General features: G+C 36.9%; 1 protein-coding gene and 1 long non-coding RNA gene across 28 annotated transcripts in view; one reads left to right on the top strand and one right to left on the bottom strand.

The window, feature by feature from the left end:
- Positions 1–27,036, top strand: part of TANC2 (tetratricopeptide repeat, ankyrin repeat and coiled-coil containing 2) — a 365,101-nt gene that overhangs the window by 200,384 nt on the left and 137,681 nt on the right. For all 27 annotated transcript variants that reach the window (XM_021068131.2, XM_084984071.1, XM_021068130.2 and 24 more), the window contains 3 exons: positions 5,045–5,193; positions 11,164–11,350; positions 24,243–24,506. In XM_021068131.2, the coding sequence (XP_020923790.2) occupies positions 5,045–5,193; positions 11,164–11,350; positions 24,243–24,506 (600 nt within the window). The remainder of the gene's footprint in view (positions 1–5,044; positions 5,194–11,163; positions 11,351–24,242; positions 24,507–27,036) is intronic.
- The window catches only part of LOC146398066 (uncharacterized), a 1,038,644-nt gene that overhangs the window by 995,025 nt on the left and 16,583 nt on the right, over positions 1–27,036 (bottom strand). The gene's annotated exons all lie outside the window — the stretch shown is intronic.

The following is a 27,036-nucleotide window of genomic DNA, read 5'->3' as shown; positions in this document are numbered from 1 at the left end:
CAAATCCTATTGCATTATCACGCTGCTCCCAAATAGCCAAGATAAAACGAAGAGCCGTAACTTCCAGTGGTTTTAATTAGCGTATTATATGAATGATGTATGATTTGTGTATAATAGTCTCACAGTGATTATTTTCTGCCGACCTACCAGCCGTCTTGTTTTGTTTATCATACTCCAAATTTATCATTATTAAAGAGGTCACAACAGAATTCCACTCAAAGAAAAGTGCTGTCTTCGTTTAGGGACATATCCTAATTGGGCGTGTTTGTTTATGAAGATGATACCTTCTTCACATCGCCCAGATGGTCATGGATGAGACAGAAAATATTGGGTATGAGGATTTACAAGGAATTTTGAGCGTTTTGAGCATGTACCCTGAGCAGAGGGGAGTTAGGGAGTGAGGCCCAACAAAATGGGAAGAGACTGGAACCACGGATGACAGTAGAGCTGAGGGATTAAGAGCTTGCGTGGCTTGCTTTCTAGATCCAGGTTTCCTGGTGCAGCCACTTACTAGCTGATGACTTAGGGTAAGTTACTTATCCCTCTGTGCTTCACTTTCCTTGTTCATAAAGTGGGATAAGACTGCCTACCTCATAGGGCGGTTGTGATAAGTAAATGAGTTAATGTAAATAAAATACTCAGAAACAGTGCCTGGTATATAGGAGCCCCCGTATGTGCTGGCTGTTACTAATAATTGATAAAAAACAGTCAGTAAAAATCTGAGATGTATCATGTTTTTAGTTTTATTTAATTGTTCTGTGCCTTGGCATAATCCCCCACCCTTGATATACAATATGTAACCCCAGTAAAGCCCTGTCTATGCACCACCTTAAGACTAAGGTTTATTGGAGACTGAAAAGATTATATCAGAATCTAGTAGTGCAGAAAACAGACCCTACACTCAGGAAGAAAATAGCCCAAAGTTGAAAAATCCACTGCAAATTAGAAATTGAAGTAATTTTAATAATCCTCTGAACATAACATGGCATTTGTGTATTGAGTTCATCCCAATTTGACAGATTTTTGAAGGATGAAGTTCTAGCTGTTGTGGGGTTTCTCAACCTCAGTATTATTTAATGACTTTCGGGGCTGGATAATCCTTTCTTGTAGGGAGCTGTCTTGGGTTATGTAGGATGTTTAGCAGAATCCTTGGCCTCTACCTACTGGATGCCAGTAGCAACTCTCCTCCCCACAGTGTGACAACCAGCAATATCTCCAGTGATTGCCATATGTTCCCTGGGGGAGGGAGGGGGGCAAAGTTGTCACCAGTTGAGAGCTGCTAAGTTATTTAAAAGAAACTTCCCTGCATAGAGGTTTTTTCCCCCTCAAATTCCAAGCCGTCGCAGAAATTGAGACTAGAATAATACACTACTAATACACTCATTTACCAGCGTCAGTAATTTTGACACCTTTGTTTTATCTGTATCTTCCCCATTTTTTCCATACTAATTTCAGCAAAACCTGATCATTGTATCATTTCATCCGTAAGTAATGTATGCAACGTATATGTACTAGTGGACTTCTTAAAAATAATAAATAATAGTTTCTTTTAAAGAAACTAATACTTAGGATAAAAGAGTGATCGAGATCTATTTAAGAGAATAGTGTGATCGAGTAAATATAAGAATGACGTGAGTAGAGGAGCCTAGAAGAAAAAGGAAGAGATGGGTTTGTTTTCCCTTAGCTCCTTTCTTAACTGAGTATCATTTGAACTTTTGTGAGTAATGCGTGAAGTTATAATTACAGCCTCTTGCCTGCCATTTGTGTGTAGTGTAGTCATTGGTTATGAAATCTGAAGCGATTAGGGACTTCTAAATTTTATCATTTATCTTCAGAATAACAATTTAACATTTTAACCAGAAACTGTTTACTTGAGATATCATATGCTATAAGTACTCTTGCTATTATAATAGATTTTAAAAAATTATAATAATATTAAATAGGTGACTCAGTGGTTTAGAAATAGTGTTCAAACGACCAAGAAGGAAATTCCACACACCGTAGTAATGAAATGAAAACTTTTGCCTAGCAAGGGCTTAAAGGTGGAAATCTGCTTGAGTGGAGGATAGGGGACTTGTTCGCTTGTTTGTTTTTATTGAAATACGGTTGATTTACATTGTGGTGTTAGTGTCAGGTGTACAGCATAGTGATTCAGTATTTTTGCAGGTTATATTCCTTAATAGGTTATTACAGGATAATGGGTATAATTCCCTGTGCTATACAATAGGATCCTTGTCACTTATCTATTTTTATATATAGTAATTTGTATGTGTTAACCCCGTACCCCTAATTTGTCCCTACCCCCTTCTGATTCCCCTTTGGTAACCACAAGTTTGTTTTCTATCTTTATGCATCTGTTTCTGTTTTGTATGTACAATCATTTGTATTATTTTTTTAGATTTAGAGAACTAGTTGTGAAGATTCATTTGTGTGTATAACACAGCTTTTTCCTGAGATTTTATGTTAGAGTACCTTAGTTGGACAGAGGAAGAGAGTTAAGGAACTGATGGATATTATAGAGGTAATAAAGCCCCTTGAATATGTTTTGTTCTGTGGCAAAGAAATCCATTTTTGTTGCCTCTTGGAAAGGAAGTAGGGAAGGGAAAATAGATGCGAGTTTTCTACTGTGAAATAAATGAGAATTCTGTAGAGATTTTCCACGGGTGGGACACAAGTTGAGTAATACTGTACAAAATATACCTATAATCCCTTCCTCTGAGTTCCAGCTTATGACTTCAGTAGACTTTAGTAGTTAAGATGAATGTTAAATTGAAAAATAACAATATAAATCTCACTGTCTTGCCATTTAGAGTGAGTTAATGTGTGAAACTGAATATTCTAAAAAAATTGAGCTCTCGTATTTTAATTTTTTATTTTTATTTATTTATTTATTTTTTGTCTTTTTGTCCTTTTTTTTTTTTTTTTTAAGGGCCGCACCCACTGCACATGGAGGTTCCCAGGCTAGGAGTCTAATCTGAGCTGAAGCTGCCGGCCTATGCCAGAGCCTCATGGCGATGCCAGATCCTTAACCCACTGATCAAGGCAAGGGATTGAACCCACAACCTCATGGTTTCTAGTCAGATTCATTTCCGCTGTGCCATGACGGGAACTCTGATCTCTTGTATTTTAGCATCAAATCATACGACTTTATAGTTAATGCATACTATGGTGAAAGGACAGGCCTGATTCCCCTCTCAAAAAAAAAAAAAAAAGATTTTTATAGTGTCCTATAGGATCTGTACTGCTGTGGACTGTTCGAAAGTTAGACTAAAGACATCTGAGTGTAAAACAAAATCTGAAAAAAATGATGACAATGAATCACATTAATGTAAACAGATACTCAGTTTAGGGAAATTAGTTCTGTATTACAATTGGAATAGATCACCCTGAGTTCCCTGGCTCTTTTTTATGTACTATAGAAAGAGTGCTAGATTTAGAAAAATCACCATTTGGTAAGCATGATAGTAATTAATTCAACTAAGAAGCATTAGTGGATGCTAAAGTAGTGGGCAGAAATTTGTTGAGGGGAGATTCAGACTGAATACTTGAGCACCAATGTTCACAGGATCATCATTCCTAATATCTAATAGGTGGAAACAGCTCAAGTGACCAGCTTGATGGACAGATGAATAAATAAACTAAATGTGGGAGGTACATAAAATGGCATATAATTTATTCATACAAAAGAAATGAAATTTTGCTTCATGCTAAAACATGGATGAACCCTGAAAATATACAAAGTGAGATAAGCTAGACACATAAAAGGACAAATATTGTATAATTCCGCTTACATGCAGTACCTAGAATAGATAGGCAAATTCAAAGAGACAGAAAATAGAATGAGCTTACTAGGGGCTAGTAAGAGAGGAGATTGGAGAGTTTTATTTAGTGGATACAGAGTTTCTTTGGGGGATGATTAAAAAGTTCTGGAAATGGATATGGTTGCACAACATTGTGGAGGTACTTAAGGCCACTGAGTTGTACACTTAAAAATGATTAAAATAGCAGTTTTTATTGCATATATTTTTACCACAGTTTTTTTATTTTAAAAGTTTGTTGAGGAATGGGCTATTTACATAATCTCAAAGTGTCTCCCCACAAGATGCTTATTAATTACAAAGAGTGGAAAAATACAGCAGACACTACCATAACCAAGTGATCAAGGTTAACAAAGCATTACTTTTTGATAGACCTGCGAAAAATGCATAACCCGAATCCAATCATGAAGTAACATGAGATAAATTCAAATTGAGAGACATTGTGCAAAACAGCTGGCCTATAATTATAATCTTCAGAAGTGTCACGGTCATGAAAGCTGAGAACAAACTGAGGAACTATTCCAGATTAAGAGAGTCAAAGAGAACTGAGAACCGAGTGCACTGCATAATCCTGAAATTCTTTTGCTAGAAATGACATTGCTGGATAACTATCAAAACTTAAAATGGGGTCTGTGGATGAGATCATCGTCATGTAAAATGTTAGGTTCCTGATGCCTCTGCTGGCAGTGTTGGTTCGGTAAGAAAATCTCCTTGTTAAAGGAAATGCATACTCTCTGGGGAGGATGGGACATCATGTCTGTATTTTCAAATGGTTAAGGAAAAAATATGTTCTTTGTTCTATTCTTGAAACTTTTTTGTGACTTTGACCTGATTTCAAAATTAAAAAAGAATATTTACAAAAACAGTAAGAAAAAAAAGACAAAAGAACTTGGATGAAGGTGGTGATTGTGGCCAGAAATTTGATCCTAAGACTAAGACTTGTACTGGAAGGCCAACTGCCAGCATGCTGGGAAATGTCTATTAAGTTGCAAAAACATTCTCTCAAACTCAAGGGTTTCAAGTAGATACATTAAAGATGATCCGAGGATAGACTCTGAATTATAATGTAAAAAGGTGGGAAAATGAGCTTCTAGACAGGGACCTAGTGATTTTGGATTTGGAATGTGAAAACAAGGGAAATGACCAAACTGAGTATAAATATAGTTGCAGAACTGGCCCTTTTTTTTTTTGAAAGGTTCATGTGTTTTAATGTCTTCCTGATACAGGTGATGCTGAACAGGAACTTGGTCCCCCTCCATCTGTAGATGAGGCAGCAAACACACTCATGACTCGTCTGGGTTTCCTCCTTGGAGAGAAAGTCACAGAAGTTCAGCCAGGTGATCAATATAACATGGAAGTACAGGATGAAAATCAGGTAAACTGGTTTCCTATCAACTTAGTGAAATATGGGATGAATCAGCCTATTATAACCAGGAAAGGAGAAATGCTTCTGGGTGTGGGTGTGAGCGTGGATGTTCTGAGAATAATCCCAAGTATTGAATGCCTTTTGAGACCTGGAGGTGTAACTTAATTTTCAATAATCACTACACTTCTTCAGTTTATGGAACATTTTTTAGTTTCATTCTCAAAGTTTTAAAAAGCTACTTTAAGCCTTTGCTTCATTTGTTGGATGACTGAAGAACTAAATAAGCCAACAAACAAAATTGGCATATGAGCACTGTACCCGCAAAATTGCAGAATTCACATTGTTTTCAGGAACACATGGTTTATTTATCAAATTGACAATATGCTGAGCCATTGAACAGATCTCAGCAAATGTCAAAAGATTTCACTGACCATGGTAGAAATAACCAATTATAAAATAACTTTGAAAATGATAGCTAAAAGATAACTTAGAAAATCAGAATCCACAGGTGCTAAGTCAAAGGAGAAATCACAAGAAATTAGAAAATATTTTAAACCAAAATGATAAAAATGAAATGTAACAAAACTTATAATTTGTAGTTAAAATGTGGTAAAACTAATTTTGGATACACATATTAGAAAATCTGAAAAATGATCTAAACCCTCATCTGAGAAAGTTAAAAATATCAACAATTTGGAAAAATCATTTTAGAGATTTTTTTCTTTTGGCTATTTCCATTCTTTTCATTTAAAATGTAGCAACAGAAATGTTAGATTCATTTGTATGGTCTTTATCTTTAAAATAAATGTCCTGTAGTGAACAGTTTTACTCAGAATATGACAATTTAAATTCAGATTGCATATACTTGGTAAAGAGTCTGTGTTGTATGTTTGTTTCATCATAAAATAATAAAGTATACAGAGTTTCTTTAAGCATATTTATAGGTGGTGTGGTTAAATGCTCAGATGTTCCAGGGCTCTCTGCTCAGGCTTTTCCTTTCTTTATACGCTCACTCCTAAGGTCATTGGTTTTGCTGGCTGCCCGTTTCTGATCATGTGGGCAGTTTTGTAAAATTCAGATACCCAGAGATTCTAATCATATTGAAACTCTTCTGTTCTGATGTGTTTAAATATTGTTTTGACTCTGGAATTATCTCTAGTCCTGCCTTTCCCCTTAACACTCAATCTCTGTATCTAGCTACCTACACTGCTTTTTCTCCCTATGCATCCAAGTTATGTCTCAAACTTAACATATCAAAAAGCTACCATTGCATTTTTTTCCCCCAAAACCTGCTCCTTCTCCAGTGTTTCCTATCTGTAGAGGTGGCATCATCTACATGCTTAGCATAAAAGCATCGAAGCCATTCCTGACTTTTCTGTCACACTCTACATTCACTCTTTCAGCAAATCATACAGGCTTTCTCTTCAGAATGTATGCTAAATCTGATCCCTTTGTATTACTTCTGCTACACCTAAGGCCAGGTCACTGTTATCTCTTGCCTGGGCTACTACAGTAGCTCTTAGGATGTAAGGCTAGAAGGCTGGAACTTTTGCTGGTTTTATTTACTACTGTATCGTCTGCACCTAGAACAGTGTCTGCTATTAGTAGGTGCTCAAGAAATATTTACCATATGGTAAATAGGGCTTCATAGGGCTCTGCTTCCCCTCTTGCCCCCCTGTTGTCTATTTACACAGTAGTCAGAGTGATCCTTGTAAAATGTGAATCTCATCCTTTTACTTCTCTGCTCTCAATCTTCCACTGTATTCCTGTCACCTTTAGAAATAAAGCTGTAATATTTCCCATGACCACCTGATCCGACCCCTTGCCGCCTCGCCAGCATCCTTTCCTACCCCTGTCTCTTTCTCCTGCAGCTCTCCAGCAACACTTGTCTTATTGTCATTCCTTGAACACATAAAACATTCATTATACTGGAATGTTCCTCCCATATAACTTGCTCACTTCATCGAGTGTTCTACTCAGATGTTACCGCCTCAGAGAGGCCTTAATTACTTTATCTAATAGCACCTGTCCATCACTGTATCCCCTTATCCTGCTAGTTTATTTCCCTTATAGCGCTTTTTATTAATTTATTAGGTTACATATTAGTTATAGAGGGGTTTTTGTCTGTATCTTATACAAGAATGTAAGCTTTGTGATGACAGGGATTGATCTTTTCTTAACCAATTTGCACTGTAACCATGTCAGTATGCTATGCTGTGAATAAAAAATGGGAATGATATATGTTGAGGGCTTTTTAAAAACTGATGTAAATAAAACATCTCTTTTACTTTTTATTTCTTGATATTCATGTCAGGTTGAAATAAGACTGTTCTAATAATGACTAAGTAACATGACATTACAAACTGAGAATTTGCCAAGGACCTTGTTATTTCTAAAAAGCTCCATTTCTTCAGGTGCTAGAATTTATACTGGGTTGCTTTTGAGATGCTTCATGTCACAGCATGTTGCAGTGATTTCTGAATAAAATAACAAGTCTGTAGAGTGTGCCTTACTTGTGCATTTACTGAAGACATTGCATCTAAAATAAGCAAATGAGTAGTATCATTGACTTAATATAATTACAGTGATATAGTATAATAGAAAAATCACTGAACCAGTCAGTAGAAAATGTGTCTTCTGGTTCCATCTCTACCAGCTACCATTTTGTAAATTTAGACGTGTCGCTTAACCTCTCTCAGCTTTAGGTTTTTCATAGGGAATCATAACGGACATTTGATAAATGTTTACTGCATAGAATCATTGCACTAATTGCTTCATTTGCACATTTTTGTTTAAACTTCCTTATAATCTAAAGTGGTAGGGTCCATTTATATTTCAGTTTTCAGATTAAAAGAGGTAAACACACTGCCAGGAAGTGATGGAATAATATTCCAATCCAGTCTGCTGCTCCAACTTAGTTCTTAATAGTTACGCCGTACTGTTCCAGGGTAACATGAAGTAATAACACCTGACAGGAATGTTTTGAGAATCAAGTTAAATCATGAATATAAAAGCACTTTGTAAGCTGTAAAATGCCATGTTAGTAAAAGATAGAACAATATGCAATGTAATTATTATGTAAATCTATGCAGGAGCAGTAAGATTTGGGGGAAATTACTTCATAGCTTTCATACTTAGGGTAGTTTCATTTTTGCATTTCTTAAATGAGGGAAATAATACTCATTAAGCCTCATACTTGGCTAAGGAGAAAATGAAGTAATTTTTTAAAATTTTAACTATAAAACACTGAACAAATGTAAAATATTAATAATGAAGCGACATGATAGCCTTATTGGAATATACCGTGAAACTATCTTGGAACCAAAAAAGAAAATGTCTAAACTGACCATTGGAATCTGTTCTGAGGAAGATTATTAAGGAGTAGGAGGTCCTGTTCATTTAGTGACTTTCCTCTGAGCTAAACAGCATACTAACAAAGATAGATTGCTTTGTTTACCCTATAGTGATGGTGTCCTCAGAACAGTATTACTGATGGCAGAAGCCAGTGCAGGCAAGTCAGTATGTATCATTTTTTTCACAAAGGACAAAGTATTGAAAGTGATATTAATCTGATCACTATGTTTTTTTCTCAGTAGTTTCTGGGGTATTAGGATCTACCTTATAAATTCCATCATTAGGTTCTTCCCTTGTATGTTTGTAGAACTTTTGAGAGATCGAGATTGAGAGTTCTGGATCCTTCTGGAGAACAGTAAGAAGAAAGGGAAAACCAGGGAAAGGTTTCGGGAGTGGAGTGGCTTAATTAGATGTCCATGTTAGCCTACAGCATGGAGAGTAGATAATGTTTTCTTTCTGTGCCTAGAAGAGATTTCTGTGTCTCATTAACTAGCCTCCTTAAGTAAATACAAGGCTTGCCTTTTAATTCACAAGCCATGAACAGTCTTCTGTGTGGCTTGATCTTTAAGCTTTGCTTTTAGAGTTAAAGCTTTTAAAGCATACATTCTGTGATATACGCTTTTTTTGCAGAAAATAACTTACAGTAAAAATTATTTGTTGTTTGAGCTTAACCCCCACACTGGCTGGGGTTATATTATTATGCATATAATACAGTTTCCTTACTCAAAGAACAGACTGAGAATCTCAACTAAAAACAGAAATGAGTTCCTATAGAAGTAATAGATTCACACCAAAATGAAACTTCATTGTGAAATGACTATAGATATATCTAATATAAAAGGTTCTAATACAATTCTAGCACAGGATCTACATATTTCTTGAACTGAGAATGAGACAGTTAAAAATTGTCATGCCTAGTTCTAACTAGGGAGACTTCTAATTCAGTAAGCCTGGGGTGGGATTCAGTATCAGTCAGTTTTGTAGGGGAACTTTTTTTTTTTACATTCCTCAGGTAATTCTGCTTTATGCACAGTTTAAAAAAAAAAAATCATTGCTCTAGTAGATCAACATCATTTTATAAAAATAGTGGAGATTACAAAGAAATTGAAACTCCTCCCTCCTCTAGAGAAGAATTATATAGAAGAGAAATGGCATGGATTTTAGAGCTTATTGTGTTATTAGGAAAAATAAGTTTCTAATATTATTCATATGATTGAAAAGATTTACTTGGTTGCAGAGTTCTGAGAATGTCACTTACCTTGGTTGAATTAAATGTATGTTTTACGACCTGCTTATAGCATTTAAATTAAAATCAAAACCTGGATTCAACACATATAATTAAATACAAGAGATTGCATCTGGAAATCATTTTGAGATGAGTCAAAGAGCCTTAATATTCTCATATGCAGTGATCACATTTTCCAGTCAAGTTATAAAATGTATATCTTTAATTTTGGCTGAGAGAATAGAGTTGAAGACTCTATGTGTAAAGAATTTGAAATGCTTTTTTTTTTTAATTTAGCCTTTAAAAATGTCAAGTTTGGAGTTCCCATCGTGGCTTAGCGGAAAACAAATCTGATTAGTGTCCATGAGGACGCAGGTTTGGTCCCTGGCCTCGCTCAGTGGGTTAAGTATCCGGCATTGCTGTGAACTGTGGTGTAGGCTGGCAGTACAGCTCCAATTCGACCCCTAGCCTGGGAATTTCCACCTGCCATGGGTGCGGCCCTAAAATGACAAAAAATAAAATAAAAATGTCAAGTTTATCATTAGGACTCCTTCAGGTAATTTAGTGACTGATCAGTTACTGTTTTGAAAAGGATAAAATTTCTTGAGTATTTGGAAAAAAAAAAATATATATATATACTTTCATTCATTATATCATTAATCTATTTGAGTAGAAAGAGCTTTAAAAAGTAAATTTTCATTAAATTAGGTAAACTAGTATATATTACCACCAATCTTTGGTGATTATTCATTCCTTCCTATAAAAAATATGAAAAGGTAATTATAGGTATAAGAATCATTCAAGGTACAAAGTGATCTCGGGCTGTAGTCAGTTTCTACAGAGAAATGTAGGTTTATATTAAATTTTTATCTGTTTTATTTGACAAACTTTTAGAATAAGCTATTTCCTTTACATTCATTTTCTTTGTCTCTGAGCAGCCATCTATGTATCCAAAAAAAGCCCTACATATTTGCATTAAGAACTTCACTTTTATTTCTCAACTGTGGAGATTTTTTTTTCCTTCACAAAGAAAATCTTAGCAAGACAAAGTTCCAAGCCTTCAGAAAAGTTTTATTGATTAAAAGCAGCAAGGAAAAGTTGATTAATAAAAAAATTCCTCTCTTAGTTTTGGCAATGATAAAGACTACTTGTCACTATAAATTTCTTAGGCAGAAAAACTGGCCACAGTCTCTGCTCATGTGAAATTTATCAAGTTTCACCTTAATTATAGAATTATAGAATTCTTTATCTTACAAAGCGAAAACTAACAGAACCTAATAGATGTAAAAGTTGTGTATGTAGATTTTTTTCTTTTTGTCATCAAAGCATATGTTTTGCCTTACAATGTATTTTACTTTAACTGCTGCTCAGTTTATCTTTTTTTCATTTTGATTTTTCAGACCTCAGCAATCACCCAGCGGATAAGTCCCTGTTCTACTCTGACCAGCAGCACTGCCTCTCCACCAGCCAGTAGCCCCTGCTCCACCCTCCCACCAGTCAGTACAAGTGCAGCTGCCAAGGACTGCAGCTATGGGGCTGTCACTAGTCCAACCTCCACCCTTGAAAGCAGAGATAGTGGTATTATTGGTGAGTTGGGTTTTATATTATCATTTTATACCTTTTTTTTCTTTTAAAAATAATCACAGAAGCTTAATTAAGATTTTCAAAAATTCTGCTTTTGAGTTATTGAGATTTATATAAAATGTGTTCTTTTTAATGATGCAGGAGAGAGAGATAAAGGGTAAACAAAATGAGAGGTATCACTCCTTACGTAACCAGTCCTTTAAAGATATTATCTGATAAAAGAAGGGGTGAATAGAAGAAGTTCTTTCTACTTCATATAAATTCACATGCATCATCTGTCTAGCAAGAGAAGTGATTCAGAAAAAGTTCACTCCTCACCAGACCAGTAGAGTTTCTTGCTAGTTCTCAGTTCTTCATATACTTACTGCCTATTGCATACTTGTTAAGGGGAGTCAGTCACATGGAAATGAGCAAAGTTTGGGGAAACAGAAGAATCTGAAGAAAAGAAAACCAAGGCAGAGCACAGAATCTTGGGCACATTTAGATTGAGCAGGGAGTGAGAGGTGGGAGAATGAGCCAGTGGATGGAGGAAAAGGAGTAGTCAGACAGACAAATTGGGGCACTATAATATCACTGCCAAGGAAGGTAAGACTTTCAAGGACAGGGTGAGGGAGAGGCTGGTCAACAAATGAGAAGAGCTGAGGAGGCCAGGCAAATGGCAATGATTAGGAATGAAGAAAATAAAATATATTTTCCTCATATGGCTTCCTTCTCAAGATTATCAAATCAAAATATTTATTTGGGAGTTCCCGTCGTGGCGCAGTGGTTAACAAATCCGACTAGGAACCATGAGGTTGCGGGTTCGATCCCTGCCCTTGCTCAGTGGGTTAATGATCCGGCGTTGCCGTGAGCTGTGGTGTAGGTTGCAGACGCGGCTCGGATGCTCGGATCCCGCGTTGCTGTGGCTCTGGTGTAGGCCGGTGGCTACAGCTCCGATTGGACCCCTAGTCTGGGAATCTCCATATGCCGCGGGAGCGGCCCAAGACCAAGAAATAGCAAAAAGACCAAAAAAAAAAAAAAAAAAAAAAAAAAAAAAAAATTTATTTGTTTAGGTGTTGTGGCAGATATTAATGCCATGTCAACTCAGCCTATCTCTACTGCTTAAATGAATATATTTAATCTCTATCGACATGTGAATTTATTCATTTTAAATAGTCAATAAAAAGAACATTTTTATAGCAGATACAGGACACAAAATCAATACACAAGAAACGGTTGTATTTCTATGCCTTACAATAGCATCAAAAAGAGTAAAATACTCAGGAATAAATTTAACCAAGGAGGCAAACAACTTATATACTAAACACCACAATTTATTGCTGGAGAAATTTTTAAAGACTTAAATAATTGGAAATATATCCTGTGTTCATGGACTGGAAGGTTTCGTATTGTTAAAATGATAATATTTCTCAGAGCAATCTATAGAATCATTAAAATCCCTATCATAATCCCAGCAAAGTTCTTTGCAGAAATTTAGTAACACCTATTCTAATATTCATGTGAAATCTCAAAGGACCCCAAGTAGCCAAAACAATCTTGGAAAAAGAAGCAAAGTTGGAGGACTCACATTTCCTGATTTCAGAATTTATTACAAAATTCCTTAAAGTCAGGATTCACCTCTAATTTTTTTTTTTTTTTGCTTTTTAGGGCCACACCCATGGCATGTGGAAGTTCCCAGGCTAGGGGTCGAATCTGAACTACAGCTGCCAGCCTACACCACAGCCACAGCAAGGCAGGACCCCCAACCCACTGAGCAAGGCCAGGGATCAAACCCACATCCTCATGGATACCAGTTGGATATATTTCCACTGTGCCACATCAGGAACTTCCTCTAATAATTTTTGTATACCCTCAGTTTCTAGCATAATAATTTCTCATTTCTGGTTTCTTTATAAAAGCCTTTATGAAGATATCATTAAATAACTAAATATTTTATCTAAATAAAATACATAGAGAAATGCAATGTGATGAAAAATAGCCTCTTTTCCTAACCTCTGACATAGTTTATAGAAGATTGGAATTATCTATTTCTTGATGATTTAGTAAGACCTGCCATTAAAATATTCTGGACCTGTTATTTTCTTCATGAAGATTTTTTAAACTACCATTTCAATGAATTTAATACTATAGGACTTTAAAATTTTTCTTTCTTCTTGAATCTGTTTTCTTTAGTTATGGTTTTCATCTTTTACAAATTTATTGATATAAAGTTGTCCCAAATACTTTCTTCTATTACCTACCTACCTACCCAAGAACACAAGCTAGAAAACTGAGAGGAGTCCTTGCCACCTACCTTCCCCCTGTATTTCTTACCCCAGGATTTTTATTTTCATCTTTTCTAGCCTTGCGCCTTGGTAGTCCTCATTATCTTAGACCTAGGTTAATACAAATCTGTTCTCTCTGCTTTTTGGCTTGTCCTTTTTGAGTCTGTTTTTCACATACCCACCGAAGTGAATTAACTGAAAAGCAGTTACTGCTTTGTTTCCATTATCTGTAAGATGAAGTGAACTCCCTGAAAATCAAATCCAATCAGACCATTCCTTTGGCTCCCATTTACCTCGAAGATAAAGCCTAGGCTCGCCTGATGTGGCCACAGCCAGTTTCTCCAGCCTTTAATCCCCCTACTTCTAGCCTTGTATATATTATTCTAGCATCATTATATTATATTGCTACCTGACACATTCCAGTTTTTTTTTATGTGCATGCTCTTGTTCACATTGATCATTTGGCATTTAATCTCCTCTCTCTCTCGTATTTGACCAACCCCTACATATTTTTTAAGATTCAGCCTCGGTACTCTGCCATCAGTACTGCTGCTACTACCTCTCTTCAGTTCTCCACTCTTAACTCCTATCCAGGACATATAATTACTCTGTGTTCCCTGTAATACCTGTGCATATCTGTATCATCGCTTCTCATACATGGTATTATAATTACTTTGAGAGCCAGCTTTTCACCCTTAGACTGTTAATTTCTTATTAGCAGAAACAGTGCCTTATTCATCTCTGTCTGTAGCACCCAGTCCCATGGACTGACATGGGATAGCATAGTAGGTGCTCAGTAAATGTTTATAAAAAAAAGCTTAAGGGTGGAAGGGTAGGGGATGAAGGACTGACCTGGCACTTTAAGCTACTTTTTTGACAGTGTTTATAGTGACCATTGAGTACAAGATGGAACTTTATTAAATTTTTAATAAATAGTAAAGGTCAGAATTCTCCACTGACTAATTTTATTCTCTTCAATTCTCCTTATGATTAATTTTGGCAAGATGGCTTTTATAATCCCTAGCCACATCTCTTCCTGGCTTCTTCTGTTTATATTTTTCGAGTGTCTGTAACTGCATGTCACCTATATTGCTGTACATAAAAAAATAGCCTTAGAAATATGTTCATTCAGGCAGAAGGGATGGTGCTGACAGATCCAGACATAATCCAATTACAAGTGGGTACTTTTCAGAATGGAAGCTTAACATGTCAGTGAATGGTCAGAGTAAATATTCATAATGTTCTGAAAATTAAAAATGAGATCCTTCTTTGACTTAGAGCAGACAGTGTTCCTCTATTTTCTCTTCTGATCAATTTCCAGACTTGTGTTTCTTATAAAAATAAGTGCCTCTGTGGATAATAAAGCTAATTTGAAAAATAATGAACTTCCATTCTTTCATGTGTAAAAATACTGAAACAGATTTGCTTCAAAATTATGAGATAAGAAAGAGAATAATACTGCTCATAAAATTACTTAAGACTACAGAGTAGTTATCAAATTATAGATGAGCAGCTTATCTTGAAAAATGACTTGTTTCCCTTTATATTTTTTTAATGCAAGTCGAGTTGGAAGAAAATTGTATGTGGCACGAGTAATAATAGTCAATGATATTGTTGTTACTTTGGAAATCTCAAGGCTGGCCTACTTTAACTGTTAAATATGTTTTGTTAAGTATCTTCCCCTCGGATTATAGAAACATCGGCTTTTCGAAAGTAAATATTGCTTACATTATTTCCAACAAAAACTTCCAAGATAGTCTGTTGTTTATTAATGCTCCATATTTAAATCTTGCCCCATCATCAAGAAGCACTAAAGCTAGTAAATGAACTAATTTAGATTATCTATTTTTAATTTCTTTATGTATCAGTCACTGTAGGGTGAAGTCCTTTTGATTACATTTTGCAGTTAAAAGTGAATTTTAGCCATCCCTGTGCCTGCCTGTAGCACTCTCAGAGCATGCCAAAATATATAAAATTCTAGTTATGAGCATCCGAATACTAGAAATGCAGACTTCCTGAATTTTCAAGTATGTAAATATAAAATTTTCTTTCTAGTATTCTGAAAGATTGTAAATAACTAAATGTAGACTTCTTAGATTCTCTGTGGTCTGGATTCATCCCAGATGTGATTTAATTTCTGTCAGAGAAAGCATTCTCCGCTCCAATCATAGCTTCCCTCTCCTCAAACTGACAACCTTCCTTAAATATGTGCCGAAATATCACTGACATGATTGTCAGGTAGTTACAAAGTCGTTTTACACATTTACGGCTCTTTTAATATCATTGGTATAACTTTAATGGTATAATGGCCTTATGTATGTACCTAGTTAGATACCATTAACTACCTATAATCTCCTATCAGCCATGTATACAGTTTCAAGCAAAAATCTTGATAGTCATAAGCTTTGTGAGATGTACATCATTTTTCTGTCCTCTTCTTTTTCATGTTAAGCTTTAATAATGGTCTGTTTCGGTGTGGTATTATATAGCAAAACGAATTTAAGCATGGATCCATTTTGTTTCTATCTTTTGTTTATCTGATCACAGTTCGTTCCAAAAAGGTATAGTTTTTTAATTCCCTCTTTTAATCACATCTCAGGATTTTTTTACTTTGGGTTCTCGTTCATTGCCAGATTTGGTCCTCTGTCCTTTAGCCTTGTATCATTTAACACCTACAAAGAGGAAATGTCTACCACTTTGCTTATACTTCAGGGATTATGTTTTCCTAATGTTTCACAATAGTAACTGAAAAGCAGAATCAGAAAATTCTAATCTGGAGTTCCCACTGTGGTGCAGCGGTATTGGTGGCATCTTGGGAGCACTGGGATGCAAGTTCAATCCCCAGCCCAGCCCGGTACAGCAGGTTATGAATCTGGCATCGCCACAGCTGCTGCTTAGGTTGTGACTATAGCTCGGATCTAATCCCTGGCCCCAGACTCCATATGTCGCGAGGCGGCCAAAAAAGGAAAAAAAGAAAAGAAAAGAAAATCCTAATCAAAGCCCCTTGCTCCTTCAGTAACACATTCCATAGAGTGTTATATGTTCTTCATGTGTTCCAAATTGTCACAGAGTCATAAAATGAACATAGATACTTTGAGTTATTTTTTCACATTTTCTCCAACCTCTTTTCAGAAATGTGCAGGCATATATCTTCACTATTAAGTTTTTCCAGTTACTCTGCCTAGTGGTTCTTGTCATCCTTCCCGCTTCTCTAATTACTTAGCACTACGTAAATTTCAGGTAGCTCTAAGGTTATAGTTATATTGCATGGCATGTTAGTTAAAGAAGTCTGGACACTACCCATTAAAATGATCAGGGAGACCAAACAGAGCGTTTGTCTTGCATCACTGACCTAACCGATGTAGTAATGGTAATAGCAACAACCATTGATTGAGTACAAACTCTGGGCCGGGCACCATTATTTAATCCTTAGAATGATCTTATAAGAAAATAGTTGTAAAAATTTCACAGGATCAGAGAATTAAAAGGATACGTAGGACTCCACAAAGGATGCTAACAAAGAGCTTTTAGTAAAGGTACAGTCTAGCAGGCGAAAGAAAATGCAGGCGAGCACAGAGGACCCCAGACACTTCCAGGTGCAGCTCTCCAGATTCATTCTTAATCATATAGGATGTACTCTGTCCCCAGAGTATAAATCACTAAGATTTGTATAAGGAATCTTGGTTTCAGGAGAGCTCCCCAAAAGTTTACAATGAAAGTTGTTACGCCCCTCTAGTCACATAGCCAGGCCAGGCTAAGTACTCCAGGTGTAAGCTGTCAATAAACAAATAGTCCTGGGTGCTGCCAAGGGAGTTTCAAACTTTAAACAGCAAATTATAAATCATTAGTTATCCTAGTTGACCTTGTTTTGGCTAAGAGTCAGTACCAGACTTCCAGTTATCCCCAGAGATAAGCATAGGCTGGCCCAGTCTAGCTGTAAATTACCTCTATCTTACATAATCGTGTAATAATCGTTCTTAGACTTAGAAAACTGAGATTCAAAAATAATTGGTCCCAGATCACATAGATATTAAGAGGCAAAGCTGAGATTCAAGTTCATGTCTATATGACTTCAAAACCCATGGTCCTAATTGTTACAAAACAGTGCATTGTTTTAAAATAATTACCAGGAGTTCCTGTCGTGGCGCAGTGGTTAACGAATCCGACTAGGAACCATGAGGTTGCAGGTTCGGTCCCTGCCCTTGCTCAGTGGGTTAAGGATCCGGCGTTGCCGTGAGCTGTGGCGTAGGTTGCAGACGTGGCTCGGATCCCACGTTGCTGTGGCTCTGGCGTGGGCCGGTGGCTACAGCTCCGATTCGACCCCTAGCCTGGGAACCTCCATATGCCGCGGGAGCAGCCCAAAGAAATAGCAAAAAAAAAAAAAAAAAAAATTATCAGAACAGATGACCTAAGATGTTTATCTAACATTAAAAATTTAGTCTCTATCAACAAAAGTAAAGTAGTGAGTCTGAATGAGAATTATGGCTGTCAGTTTTTAAATATTATCGATGATAAGCAGATGTGCTTATACCCATATATATATATATACACACACACACAGTGGTGCTTTTTATGGTATGTAATTTGTTCTTCAATAAAACTTTTTAAATATGTGGAGTTAATTTTATTCACAGTGAGCCTGTTTATAAACAAGCCTGTAATTCCTACTTCCTCACACTATCCTCTGGGCCTATATGGCAGTATAAATAGAAATGCCATGTAAGCAGTTCTTTATACTGAGGTAGCAATTTTTTTTTTTCTAGATCAAGGAAGAAAAATGGAGAAAGTCTCAGAAAAGTCTCTTTATTACTTACAACTCAGTATTTTCCCACTATTCTTTGTTCTATGTGGGAATGACTAGGTCTAGAGAATTAAAATAGAGATAGATTAGGTCTAGTGGAAAACAAATATGTATGTTTTTTATTGGGGGCCATGTCTTCCTCTTCAGCTTCATTCATAGAAACTATATGATAAGGTCTCACCATAGAGGAATGGTTGAGTAAAAAGAAGACACTTCATAAAATTGAATAATATGCAGACATTAATATGTTATTTTTAAAAATTGTATTTCTTTTTTTTCCTGTGTATGGCCTTTTTTGCTACACAATTATCCTTAATCTGGGATTAAGGGACCTATCTTGTTCAGCAGTATGTTCTGACACATACCTGTTGCGCAATAAAAAATGTATTAGATAGATAGGTGAATGAAATCAACTAAAAGTCACTATATTCTGTAAAAAGGGCCAATGAAGCAAAAATGTGCAAAATTCCTAAGTAAGAGTGGTTACCCAGAGAATTGCACTTCTAGTATTTTGTCTAGAACAACTCTAGTGAGTTGTCTGTTTTCACTCTTTCTGTGTCCCAGTGATTCTGGATATTGAACATCCAATAACAAATTTATCCATCCTCTCAGTTGTATTTGTTGATCATATAATATGTGTTAGGGACTAGATACATTCCTCTCTAGTGAAAAAGGGCAAGGAATTCTTTGGGTTTGAAAAACAAGTGAACTATGTAATAACAGGTTTGGTTTATGCAAGCAGTAGAATTTTGGTGCAAAATCAGTGTCCTCCTTGTCTTTATTTTTAAATACCATGACCATAGAAGCCCTTCCTTAGTATAAACTTTATCATGGAAATAATAAAATAGGTTCCATAGGCCACTGAATAATTCTGTCTTTGAACCTTGAATTAACTCAGTTCCTCAAATCTTTTCACCACCAATGAGGACGTCTCATAATTTTTGTTGATAGATCCCATATGTCTGAAAAAGTTTTCAGCATCACTTCATTCATTATTCATAGTTTATTTCTCATTTTTAATTTATCACACATATATCATATGTATGTATATATTATATTTCTGTCTGCCATAATTTCTGTTCAAAATGAGATAACCAGTGTTGTCACCCTTGATATAATTCTAGCTAAGTTTAAAGAAGCTTGATGTTTTAGTTAACTAGCTGTCAATAAACATTTTATTTATAAATTATTTGAAAAATTGAAAATAGTGCAACCATATTACTACCTTCTCAGACCTTCAAAGGTCAGTGTTTGGAGCCAACTGAAAGTGCTCATGGTTTATCTGGAGAAAGGGGGTATATTTCTGGAATATACACCAGGGTATGACCACACTGATGCAGCTCTGATTTGGGCCCTAAAGATAAAAACATGTGCTGGGACACAAGGAAAGAAAGAGAGAGAGAAAGGAAGGAAGGAGAGAGGAAGAAAAGAAAGAAAGAGAGGCAAGGAGAGAGGAAGGAAAGCAAGCAAGAGAGAGATGGAGGGAAGAAGAAAGGAGGGAAGGAAGGAAGGGAGGAAAGGGTTAAATAACAGACATTTTACGTGTAGACAAGTCCTCTGGGAAACAGGAGTTAGCAGTCTCCCGCTTTCAGCATACTAACCCTAGCAGCTGTGTGAACTCCAGGCTTCTAAGAATTACAAAGCCAGCTGAATCACACATCTTCACATCAAATGAAATTATACTTCAGTTAAATTTTACTGAAAGAAAAATGCTTAAATATATTTTAAAGTAATGAGACAATTTCCAGAAATTAAAATAAAAAGAATCCATCTGTTTAGAGAGACACATACACAGATAATAGAAGTATACACCTATATACTCTCACTGAACACATGTGGAAATTATAATTTAAAATATGTTGTAGAATCCATAAAACCTCATTGGGGAAGGTATAACATTGTGTGCGGTGGCGAAAAGGTCAGGAACCATAGAGCTATTTATGACTGAAGGACTGTGTATATGAAATGAATTTTTAATTAAAGTGAGTAGTTTTCACCACATATCAAAATAATGGAACAACTTAATATGACTTGAACATTTGAATTAGCTTTAAGAATACATAGCCCATGGTTCCCAAGATTTTTACCAACAGGCTGCCTTAGCATAGATTCCTTAGAGAATAGAACCCACAACAAAAGGTTGTGTGGTAGCACTTTATTAAGGGAATGCAAACCAAGGAAGCAAGAATGAATGAAAGGAAGAATGAAGCATGAAATGAAGAAGAGTACATGTAAGGAAAGGAATTACAGAGCAGGCAGAGGTTGATTGCTTGGTCCTGCTCAGTATCTTCAGAGAGACCAGCTGAACTATGGAGAGGGATTAGGAGATTTTTCTGGTTGTTCCCTTCTCACATGGGTGTATTAGCCCTCCTAGGGCGTTATTTCCCCTGCTCTTCCTATTGTATGAATCCAGTAGAGTAGCCCTGCTACAGATCACATCTCAGTGAAAAGAAAGAAGTTCAGGCACAGAGGAGAGGGGCACTACAGGCATTGTTTGACTTGTGCCCATGATCAACACAAAGGACTAGGAGCAGCCCCTGTAGCCAACCCCTTGGTCTAGAGTAGGGATGTTAATAACAGGGACCCAACTCCAACCCATGGCAACCGTTCATGACATTGCTAGGGCCACTGTAGCCAGACAGCAGACAGGTTGGTATACCTAGTGCAGCCCAACCTTTGCACTACATAGGTCTGTAGTCCTCTCTGTGGCTTCTGGTCTCTCCTAGGAGCATGATGCTATGATAGTCTCAATTCCTTCCTGAGAGAAGACCAAATCCAGTACTTTAAGGAGGTAGCCAGTTGCAATCTCCCAAAAAGACTTAGAAAGGGTTTGTAGGTGTTCCCATTGTGGCTCAGTGGGTTAAAAAAAAATCCAGCTAGTATCCTTGAGGATATGGGTTTGATCCCTGCCTTGCTCAGTGGGTTAACGATTCAGCATTGCCGCAAGCTGTGGTGTAGGGCACAGATGCAGCTGGATCTGGCATTGCTATGGCTGTGGTGCAGGCCGGCAGCTGCAGCTCCAGTTCGACCCCTAGCCCAGGAACTTCCATATGCCACAGATGTGGCCCTTAAAAAAAAAAGAAAAGAAAGGGCTTGTAAATGAAGATTAAGTCCCTGTTGTTACTGGTCCTGGAGCCCATAATATATGCTCACCGTCTCCCTCTTATACCCATTTCAGAACAAAGAATATCAAAATAGATTTCAGAACAAAGAAGGATGCTCTGTAAAGGAAGATCATTTCATAATGATAAATGGGTCATTTCCTCAAAAGGAAATAACAATTCTAAATGTTTATGCACCTAGTAACAGAGCTTCAAAATGGGAGAAATCCGCACACATAGTCAGTGGTTTGGGCACTCATCTCTCAGTCGTTCATAGAACAAGTAGGAAATCAGTAAACATATATAAGACCTAAACAGTCGTATCAACCAACTTACTTCACCTTATTGTTATTTATAGGTCAGTCCATGCAACAAGAACAGAGTAGAGATTTTTTTTTTTTTTTTTTGTCTTTTCTAAGGCCGCTCCCACGGCATGTGGAGGTTCCCAGGCTAGGGGTCTGATCGGAGCTGCAGCCGCTGGCCTACACCAGAGCCACAGCAACATGGGATCCGAGCCGCGTCTGCAACCTACACCACAGCCCACGGCAACGCCAGGTCCTTAACCCACTGAGCAAGGCCAGGGATCGAACCTGCAACCTCATGGTTCCTAGTCGGATTCGTTAACCACTGCGCCACGAGGGGAACTCCAAGAGTAGAGGTTTTTTTTAGGTACACACAGAAGATTCATCAAGACAGATCATATTCTGGTTCATAAAACTAATCTCAATAAATTTAAATGTACTCAAACTGTAGAAACTGTGTTTTCTGAAAAAGAAAGGAAGAAAGTGTGAAAGAAAGAAATTCAAACCAAAGTAAACAAAGTAGGAAATAATAAAGAACAGAAATTGGTGAAACAGTGCTGGTTCTCTGAGAAAGTCAGTAGCAATGATAAACCCCTAGCCATATTAATCAGGAAGAGAAGAAGATGCAAATTACTAATATCAGAAATGAGAGCGAAACATCTCTACAGACCTCACAGACATTGAAAGGATGACAAAGGAATGTCATGAACAACTTTGTGCCAATAAATTTGACATTTTAGATGAAATGGATCAACTCCTAGAAATAAACTACCAAAGCTCGTTTGAGAAGAACCTGAATAGCTTTAAAGCTGTTAAATAGAAATTGAATTTGTTGTTTAAAAGGAGAATTTTCCAAAAGAAAACTTTCAGACCAGATACCTTGACAGGTGAATTCTACCAAACATTTAAGGAAGAAATAATACCACTTCTATGCAAACTGTTCCAGGAAGCTGAAGTGAAAGGAACACTTTATGAGGTCAACACTATGCTAAGGCCAAACCAGACAAAGACATTACATGAAAAGTACACTCCAGACCAATATCTGTAGAACGTAGACATAAAAGTCCTTATTAACATAATTCTAACGAATTGAATCCAGCAAGATATAAAAAGGGTAACAGGGACAATGTATAAAAAGAATAACTCAGGACTCAGTGGGGGCGGAGAGCACAGGCATCTTTGAGAAGGCTGGTGGTGACTGCCTCGCGGATGAAATTGACAGGGATGTGTGGCCACGGAGCTGGGCTCCCTAACGTCAGTGAGGACACAGAGACCAGTTGGCAGCACTTAACACTCAGATACAAGGACGGTGTTTTACCTTAAAGAGCAGCAAGGCTGAAAGACAACCCAGGTATCTTCCTGTGTCATTCATGTTCCCTTGTTATTACAAAGGCCAGAACTCCAATTAAATTTCCAAAGAGACCTCATAACCTTGGGTCTCCCTCTTTTTTAACAATAGGTACATTTAAAAGGTAAGAGCATATGAACTAATATAAAAAGTCTCCTGAAATGATATCTTGTTTTATAATTATTGCAAAGATTTTTATAGTTTAGATTTCAGATGTTTTTCGTCTTTCCGTTTGTAGGGGTGATGAAAATTTTCCTGTTTATAATTAGTGGTAAGACGAAATTCTGGAAGCCCTTTCAGCTTTTGTTTGATTTCACTAAGGGACTTAGGTGTAGAGGGTCAGAGCTGCAGAGGAAAGGACAGCTCTTCAAGAAGGCCGTGTAGGGAGTTCCTGTCATGGCTCAGTGGTTAACAAATCTGACTAGGAACCATTCGATCCCTGGCCTTGCTCAGTGGGTTGAGGATCCGATGTTGCCATGAGATGTGGTGTAGGTTGCAGACGCAAGCTGTGGTGTAGGTTGCAGACTTGGTGGCTCTGGCGTAGGCCAGCGGCTACAGCTCTGATTGGACCGAAGGCCATGTAGTAGTTCCTTTATTTAGATTCTTTCTTCTACATTAGCTTCTGCTTAGGGACTGTTTCCTGTTTTCTAATTCTTTGTTATATATAAAGGGCCAAGAAATCATTTCAATGAGGAAAAAATAAAGAATAAAAAGAGTGTTAAGATCTGTTTGCTCTCTGGCAATCCATGAAAAGTACATAAATTCCATTTTGATGAAATTCTAAAGTTTTTATCATTAATAGGTCCTAGCTGTCAGTTCTTTACCACTGATGTATAAATTTGTGTAGTTCATTTAAATAGAGTTGTTAAAGTAATTAGAAAGAAAATATGTGAGAGAGTGTTGTTGTCTTTTGGTGCCAGTGGTTTAAACTTCATGATGGAGATAAAATGATCATCAGTTACTTTTAAAAAATAATGTTACATGTATTCTCATTAGCTAGTCATTCATTTGGATATTAATAAGCAGATTAATCTCTAAGTTTGGTTTTCTTTCTCAGTTGAGTTTACTCTCTTTTTCAGCTACATTGACAAGCTATTCTGAAAACATGGAACGCTCAAAATACGTTGGGGAAAGCAGTAAAGAATTGGGATCTGGAGGAAACGTAAAACCTTGGCAGTCTCAAAAATCCAGCATGGATTCCTGTTTGTATCGAGTAGATGAAAACATGACAGCTTCCACCTATAGTCTGAATAAGATCCCAGAAAGGAATTTGGAAACAGTTTTATCGCAGTCAGTACAGTCTATTCCTCTTTATCTTATGCCACGGCCAAATTCAGTAGCAGGTAAGTTTTGGTTTTTTTTCAATCACTGTTTTACTGGCATATATATTGAAATGAAGATAAATTCTGCTTTTTGCAGTATTTAAATTTTTCATTCATCTTCTTTGACTAAGCTGTTCTTTTACATTTGGGTAATATGTGTATCTTTTTGAACCTGGAGGAAGGCTCGTGTTCCTTAAGTGATTGTTTAGTTCTGCTCTCAAAATAGAAATATAAAATAAAAACGCACATAAAATTAGAAACAGAACCTATAAATTGTCAAAACTGTTAAAAGTCTCTTCTTACACTAGAAGTCTTTGAAAGGCTTTCAATTTGAGAGTATAATTTTTAAGAAATTTTTAATTTTAAAAAACATTATTAAATGGAAGCATATTTCAGTAGAAATTGTATTATCAGAAATCATCATCTATGGAGTTCCCTGGTGGCTTATTTGGTTAAGGATCTGGCATTGTCACTGCTGTGGTGTGGATTCAGTCCCTGGCCTGGAAATTTCTGCATTCTGCAGGCACAGCCAAAAAAAAAGATAATATTTTTAAAATAAAGTAAGTAAATCATCATCTGTAGTTTGAGAGAGGGGCAGGCAGGCAAGAATTCAACTTCTCCTTTTGAGGAGCTCAATATTTTCATAATACCCTGGCTATTCCATATCTTTAGGAATTCCATATTCATATTTTTCCATAGTAGAATCACCAGGTACCTACACTCTTGAAGAATAACTCAAATACCATTAGCAGTCAGAATGGTAAGGGGATGATACAGAAGGTTAAGGGGCTGGAATATGGAGCTGTTATTCTTTAGCAGCCATTCGGATTGATGTCAAGGGATTTTTTTTTTATACACAGCTAAGGTGCTACTTAATAATTCAGACCAGGACTTTTGCGGAATAGTTGGGCCTGCTGACGTTGTCAAAACGCATCATCATCTGGACTTTGTCCATGCTGCAAAATCAAAGTTATGTTTGTCTTTCTTACTTGCCTGATGAGTGCCTGGATAGCTTTATCTCACTGACACAAGATAATAAAATAGTTATTATAATCAGAGCTCTTTATTTTCCAGATGTAATTATTTATGTTATGCAGATGATAGTGCAATGCTTCTCGCCTTTCCACTTTCCCTTTTGTATCTTTCCTAAACCATTGCTCTTTGTTCCGTCCTCTGGGAGATCATCCGCACCTGTCATCAGATGTGGTTATGGGAAGAATGGCTCATCTAGCAGATCAGTAACTGCAGAAGATTAAAATTAATTTTTCAAGATTATTCACTTTTATATAATGACAGAAAAGTTTGTCTCCTAGGTTCTTATTTAAATATGTTGATCCGGAAGTCCCCGCTGTGGCTCAGTGGAAACGAACCCAGCTAGTATCTATGAGGATGCGGGTTCGATCCCTGGCCTTGATCAGTGGGTTAAGGATCTGTACTGCTGAGCTGTGGTGGAGGTCGAAGTTGCAGCTCAGACCCCATGTTGCTTTGACTGTGGGGTAGGCTGGCAGCTGTAGCTCTGATTCAACCCCTAGCCTGGGAACTTCCATATGCTGCACCTGCGGCCCTTAAAAATTAATTAATTAATTAATTAATCCATAACTATGATGTCTTTGTAGAATCCTAGAATGCTGTGACTTATGAGGAATTGCTAGGCAAATTCAGTCTATCCAGAAGAGAAGCAATTAAATCTTCGCTTACATAAAAATGGGAAATGTAGCTGCCAACCTTAACGGTATATTCCAATTTACTTCGTAACTAAGCAGTGGTTTCTAAGAGAATTCTAGCTCTGCTATTTGAGACGGGCACTGAGCACTTAGTTGGAAACTGAGGAATAAGCTTCTCTTGTTCTCTTTTTAGTTTACTGAAGAAATGATAAAATACTTTGCCCTTCTTGAGATAAATGTCTTTAGAGGTTTATTATTTTACCCTATGAAAATACGAACTTGAGGAGTTCCCGTCGTGGCGCAGTGGTTAACGAATCCAACTAGGAACCATGAGGTTGCGAGTTTGATCCCTGCCCTTGCTCAGTGGGTTAACGATCCGGCGTTGCCGTGGGCTGTGGCGTAGGTTGCAGACGTGGCTCGGATCCCACGTTGCTCTGGCTCTGGCGTAGGCCAGTGGCTACGGCTCCGATCAGACCCCTAGCCTGGGAAACTCCATATGCCGTTGGAGCGGCCCAAGAAATGACAAAAAGACCAAAAAAAAAAAAAAAAAGAAAGAAAGAAAAGAAAAGAAAATACGAACTTGAGGTTTTACAAAAAAAAATTGTTGAAGACTGATAACCCAGATAAGAATCATCCCTCACTGTCTGTAAAGGTTACTAACACTGTTGCTTTCCAAAAATTGGCTTAAAGCGGCTGTCAGAAGCAGCAGGACGTTACCAGTCATTTCTCTAACTAATAGATATTGAAGAAATGGACTATATAGAACCTAGGTTTCTATACCAGATATTTTAATCACCAGGTAAAAATATAATTTTAAAGATGTTTTTTTAAAAAAACTTTACAAAGCAAGCAACATTTTTTCAGGCAAAGAGTACATTCTTTCAGTA

Source organism: Sus scrofa, chromosome 12, assembly GCF_054392235.1.
Source record: "Sus scrofa isolate SSC_HxYL_T2T_F1_AM1 chromosome 12, Sscrofa_HxYL_maternal_Yorkshire_Landrace_v2.0, whole genome shotgun sequence".
In the NCBI taxonomy this organism is placed as follows: Eukaryota; Metazoa; Chordata; class Mammalia; order Artiodactyla; family Suidae; genus Sus; species Sus scrofa.
Note: the sequence above shows the minus strand (reverse complement) of the source record. Positions and strands in the feature narration are given on the sequence as shown.